The sequence below is a fragment of the Triticum dicoccoides genome, chromosome 1A, assembly GCF_002162155.2.
Source record: "Triticum dicoccoides isolate Atlit2015 ecotype Zavitan chromosome 1A, WEW_v2.0, whole genome shotgun sequence".
NCBI lineage: Eukaryota > Viridiplantae > Streptophyta > Magnoliopsida > Poales > Poaceae > Triticum > Triticum dicoccoides.
The window spans coordinates 383216532-383222781 of record NC_041380.1 but is presented as its reverse complement, the minus strand read 5'-3'; the positions used below and the strand labels follow the sequence as shown (position 1 = coordinate 383222781).

At 49.8% G+C, this 6250-nt stretch overlaps 1 protein-coding gene across 1 annotated transcript; it reads left to right on the top strand.

Annotated features, from left to right (window-relative positions):
• The first annotated feature begins 212 nt into the window (after positions 1 to 212).
• LOC119292753 (E3 ubiquitin-protein ligase SINA-like 4) lies at positions 213 to 1125 on the top strand. Its single transcript, XM_037571490.1, has 2 exons — positions 213 to 277; positions 429 to 1125. The coding sequence occupies exons 1-2, from the start codon at positions 213 to 215 to the stop codon at positions 1123 to 1125; spliced, it is 762 nt and encodes a 253-aa protein (XP_037427387.1).
• The last annotated feature ends 5125 nt before the right edge of the window (positions 1126 to 6250 follow it).

Sequence of the window (6250 nt, the reverse complement as noted above, 5' to 3'; positions counted from 1 at the left end):
TTCTCGGTCTTGTACGAGTTGACGCGACACATCAAAGCACTGCACTTGATATATTTCAATAATTTGCGTTTATCGATGCATTAATTACAACGCTTGCATGCATGCCGTGACTCTCCTTTTGATACTTTCATGTGTTGATTTAATGCACCTTCAAGTAGTATGAATATGTGACGGTAAAGCTTTGTAATGCCCCGGCCCTAATAAAGCGAGAGATGGTTGTGCACGAGGAGGGCGAGATCATGCACACGGAACAGGACCCAACGATGGAGCTCTCTATGTTCTCTAAGGACCTCACCTTGCTCCACTGCCCCTTGTGGCTCCGCCCCTTGAAGCCTCCAGTGTATGAGGTTCGAATACACCTTGTCCGTTCAGCTGATCGAGCAAGGTGTAGGTTTCTTGATTGATGTGTTGTTCGATTGATTTGTGCAGTGCAAGGGAGGGCACCTGGCTTGCGCGGATTGCCGCATCGAGCGCCCTGGGAACCAGCGGCAGTGCCAGAAGTGCGAGGGCGGCGGTGGCTTTGACATGCGGAACACGGCGCTGGACATCGTCCTCTCCTCGGTGAGGGTGGAGTGCCCGCATGAAGGTTGTGGGCTCTACGTCACTTACCACAAGCTCGTCGATCACCAGAGCGTGTGTCCGCTTGCGCCTTGCAAATGCCCCATGCCCATCTGCAGCTATGAAGGCCCGCCGCTAGTGCTCTCCCACCACATCAGCACCGTGCATCCCATGCCCGTGCACAGGATCCAGTACTGCAAGGTGCTCCAGCTGCAAGTACCACTGTTGGAGCCACGGCTCTTGCTGTTCGCGGAGGAGGACGACCGCACGTTTTTCTTGGTCGGCGGCGTGCTCGACATCGGCGTGCCTATTACCGTGTCGGTCATCTACATCAGAGCGGGGGCGTCCCCACTGCCGCACTACGTGGCCAAGCTGTGGGCGAACGGCCCGCCGGGGGAGCCCAAAGGCAGGACCGAAGCCGTCAAGGTGGAAATGGAGGTGACAAGCAGCAGGGATCCCGGCGACGTCGCCGTGCAGGAGTTGACCTTCTTCACAGTTCCGCCCAAGCCGTTGGCCGGGTCTAAGCTGGTGTCCGTCCACATTCAGATTGACAAGCTCACGTCCTAAATGATTCTACAATGCCTTCTATTTATCTTAGTAATATGCTAATATAGGGGTTAGCTCGGTTTACTTTAGCTTAAGAGATGGTGGGTTTTGGTGGTGATGCAGCAATTACCTCGACATCAGATCAGCAGTGAAAGTAATTTCGAACAGTCGAATGGATATTTTGTGTCTGTTGGATATAAAGATCCTTTGGGTAAGAAGTACCAGCTTATATGCGTTTTTTGAAACATAACAGTGATACTAGTATAATTTTTGTTGACATGCACTAATATTTTCAAAACGGACGTTGGGCTGTAGCTAGACACTACTAGGAAAAGGGCTATAGATGGAATGGACACTAATGCCGCACCTGTCAGGTGGTGCGCCACTACTATATAGCAGTGGTGCACCATGTGCTGGTGCGCCATTAGTGTGGAAGACACTAATGGCGCACCAGGCACACGGTGCGCCACTAGTAACAAAATGTTTTTTTTTCATTTTTTTCAAACATACTAATGGCGCATCCGGGCAGAGTGCGCCATTAGTAGTTAGAACTACTAATGGCACACCAGCCATAGAGTGCGGCACTACTGTATTTTTTTTTACTTTTTTGCAAAACTACTAATGGCGCACCGTTGCATAGTGCACCATTACTAGTTTAAACTAGTAATGGCGCACTGTGCCATGGTGCGCCATTAGTATAATTTTTTTTACTTTTTTGCAAAACTACTAATGGCGCATGTCTGTGTAGTGCGCCATTAGTATGTTGGGTTACTAATGGCGCATGGCTGTGTGGTGCGCCATTAGTAACCTGGGACCAGCTAGATATTTTTGGACAGCCACACCTACACACTCACTTTCCCCACTTCATTCCCCCCACCTCCTTCTCTAAGCTTGTCGGCTGCCTCCTCCTCCTCACCTCATTTGCACCATAGATTCATCAAAGCTAAGTGTTGAAATTACCTTTTTTGATAGGTAAGTAAGCGGAAAGCTATCTTCATGTTGTAGATCTACTTTTTTTCTCCCTAGCTCGCTCCAACAACGTGCACATGCACTTTTTGTGGCCTAGCTAGATCTATCTATGTTTGTGGTGTTGCATATGTTTGTGGTGTTGCATATATGTTTGTGTTTGCAGGTACCGGTATTTGAAATGCGATAGTTGCCAATATTTTTCCGGAATGTTGATTCATTTCCGTTTCGGCGAGAATTTTGGCACTATGCATTCTTTTTGGTCCTATTTTTAGGGAAAGTCATGCCAAAAAATTTCTTGGTTCTAAAATATCGTTTTGCTCTACCCCGCAGGCGACCATGCTCCGCGCGATGAGCGAAGGCATCGTGAATAGGTTTTTGAGCTCCGCGAAGGCCGGGATGCTTCAAAGGAACGAGACGGAGATAAGATGTCCGTGTCGAAGATGCAAGCTGAAGAGCCTTATTGCGGACCCGGATTCCGGGCAGGTGCAGGACCACTTGCTCTTGTGTGGTTTCATGGATGGCTATCGGTGGCAAGGTGATGAAGATGACTATGAAGTCGTCCATGGGGGCTGGGCAATAAATGAGGAAGGGCAGCAAGACAACCACCGCGGCTCGGGCGGGCGAGAAGACGAAGAATCTCCAGGACATGATCACGACGGTGATGCTGTACACAGTCATCATGTAGAAGATGCCGGACATGATGATGAGGAAGATGCCGGAGCAGACGAAGGGCATGATCATGAAGATCAAGATGCCGGAGGAGCAGACGACGATGGACCATCGATGGGCTGGGTGCAGGACCCTCATATTCAAGAGCTGCTTCTCAAGCAGACGGATAACGCAAGAGCTGCCGCCCGAGAGAAAGCCAAGCTGGATCAACTGGAGATAGACGCGGTTACTCCATTGTATGAAGGATGCAGACCCGAGGATACCCGCCTGAAAGTAACACTCATGGCTTTGGAGATGAAGGTAAAACACAAAATGACCGACGCATGCTTCGATGAGAACATGTCATTCTAGCACGAACGTCTTCCCAAGGGGAACAAGTGCCCGACCAGTTTCAAGGAGGCGAAGAAAGTCGTGTGTCCTCTGGATTTACCGCACGTGAAATACCATGTGTGCATGAACAATTGCATCATTTATCGGGGCGAGCACGCGGAGTCTACCATATGTCCGGTGTGCGGCATCACTCGATACAAGAAGAGGAAGAAAGCTCCTCGAAAAGTGGTGTGGTACTTTCCGATCACTCCTCGTCTACAGCGGTATTTCACGGACCCTAAGGTAGCAAAGCTCCTGCGTTGGCACGCGGATAGGGAGGAGAAGAAGCGAGAAGATGACGCAAATGATCCGGATATAAATAAAAAAGACAAGATGCTGAGTCACCCTAAGGATGGGAGCCAGTGGCAAGCGTTGAACTTCGAACACCCAGAATTTGGGAAGGATCCAAGGAACATCGTGCTGGGCGCGAGCACCGATGGAGTCAATCCGTTTGGCAGCCAGAGAAGCACACATAGCACCTGGCCTGTGTTTGTGTGGATGTACAACCTTCCCCCCTGGTTGTGCATGAGGAGGAAATACATTCACATGAGTATGCTAATTGAAGGGCCGAAACAACCAGGGAACGACATCAATCTATATCTAGGGCTGCTGAAAGAGGAGCTAGACACGCTGTGGAAAATGCCAGCCAATACGTGCGAGCCGCAGAGAAAGAATATTTCCCTATGAGAGCAGCACTGCTCACGACGGTGCACGACTATCTCGGTTACGGATATCTCGCGGGGCAGGTGGTCCATGGATTTTCTGGATGCGTGAGGTGCATGGATGACACAATGTACCGCCAGCTAGATAGAGATCCCGGGTCTTCGAAAACAATGTTCATGGGACATCGAAGGTGGCTTCGTGACGATGACCCGTGGAGGAAACGCAAGGATCTGTTCGATGGTGAAACCGAACTCCGAAGACGCCCGCGTACGAGGAGCAGCGAGGAAATAGATGGGCTGTTGAAAAATTGGAAAGATTGCCCACTCCGAGAAAGAAGCAAAAGGCGCCAGAGCCGGGAAAGAAGCGAAAGGCGCCAGAGCCGCTGCTGAAGCTATGGAAAACGAGGTCTATTTTCTGGGACTTGCCGTACTGGAAGATCCACCGTGTGCCTCACAGCCTTGATGCCATGCATATGACGAAGAACGTGTGCGAGAGTCTGCTTGGTACCCTGCTCAAGATGCCAGAGAGGACCAAAGATGGGCCGAAAGCAAGGGCAGACTTGAAATCAATGGGCATCGGGCAGGAGCTTCACTCTAATGATGATGATGATGATGATGATGATGATGATGATGATGATGAGGCAAAGCAGGAAACAGAAAGTCGTCGCAAAGGCAAAAAGGCCAAGAAGACCGGAAATGACTACCCTCCCGCGTGCTTCACTTTAAGTCAGGAGGAGATCGAGCAGTTTTTCACCTGCCTTGTAGGAGTAAAACTTCCTTACGGTTATGCGGGGAAGATAAGCAGATACCTAGACCCAGCGAAGCAGAAGTTCAGCGGGATGAAGTCTCACGACTGTCACGTGCTGATGACGCAGATACTTCCTGTTGCAATCCGTGGGATCATGGACGCGCACGTCCGTGAAATGCTATTTGGCCAATGCAACTTTTTCGACGTCATCTATCGGAAGTCGGTTGGCGTGAGGCAACTCAGAAGGCTACAGGAAGAGATCGTGGTGATACTATGCGAGCTTGAGATGTACTTCCCGCCCGCATTCTTCGACGTTATGGTGCATCTGCTGGTCCATATCGTGGAGGATATCATCCAACTCGAGCCGACGTTCCTGCATAGCATGATGCCGTTCGAAAGGATGAATGGTGTCATCAAAGGATACGTTCGCAACATGTCACGTTCAGAGGGAAGTATAGCTAGGGGCTTTCTGACCGAAGAGTGCATCTCCTACTGCATGAATTATCTAGGCATCGAGAACCCCGTTGGTCTGCCCATCAACAGGCACCTCGGCAGGCTCGCTGGATGGGGTCACCGTGAGGGTCGCCGCGAAATGCATGTCGACTTCGAGGGTCGACTCGCCGACTTTGAAAGAGCAAACCTAGTCGCGCTACAACACATAGACGTGGTCAATCCTTGGGTGGTAGAGCACAAAACCTTTATTGAGAATACGTACAATGATCGAGGCCAACAGAGGACGGACGAAGATATAATAAAAGAGCACAACTCATGTTTCACGCGTTGGTTCAAGCAGAAGCTTCTGTCATACCCTTTACATGAGGATTCTTCCGCGGAAGAACAACTCATATTCGCCTTGTCACAGGGCGCCGAGCACAACCTGATGACCTATGAGGCGTGCGATATCAATGGCTACACATTCTACACCGAGGACAAGGACATGAAGAGCGATCGTTATCAGAACTCCGGGGTAACGATGGAATCCTACACCGGTAACGACAAGGACAGATACTACGGAAGGATCGAGGAGATCTGGGAGCTGAGCTACGCTGGAGAGAAGGTCCCGATGTTCCGTGTCAGATGGGCCAAGAGCGTCCTAAAAGAAGACTGGTATTTCACCACAATGGTTATACCCGAAGCCAAATCCAAGACCGCGGTCGCAAACGTCACTACGAAAAATGAGCCATGGGTACTGGCTTCCCAAGTGGACCAATGCTTCTTCATTACCCACCCGTCAAAGCCCAGTCGTGTTGTCGTGAGGAGACGCAAAAGGAAGATCATCGGAATGGATGGAGTAGCCAATGAGCAAGACTTCGACAAGTACGGCAACCCGAAGATCGAACATGACGACGACAATGAAGTAGTAGCAGCATACACCACAAGAAGAAGCGGGACCACCCTACCTAAAGGACGTCCGTTCCACAGAAGAACTCCATTTGCGAAAAAGAAGGGCAAGAAGATTATGAACAGATAGCTAGCTAAGATCGACTGTATTTAAATCATAGCCTTCATTTCTCGGGCACTTTTTGATATCATGAATATTTTTAAATTTCATGGGCACTTTTTGAATTCATGAATATTTTTTCAAATTTGATGATATTTTTTCATATTCAATATGAAAAATATTGAATATTCATGAGGACACTTGATCTCGATCCCCCTCCCTCTCGATAGCTATCCCCCTCGCCGCCAAGCACCCCCCGCACCCTCCCCCCGCTCCACCGCCGCCGAC

Coding starts and splice junctions, on each gene's coding strand:
- LOC119292753 (XM_037571490.1), top strand. CDS start 213: ATGGTTGTGCACGAGGAGGGCGAGATCATGCACACGGAACAGGACCCA. Junction 278..428: donor CCAACGATGGAGCTCTCTAT/GTTCTCTAAGGA, acceptor TTGATTTGTGCA/GTGCAAGGGAGGGCACCTGG.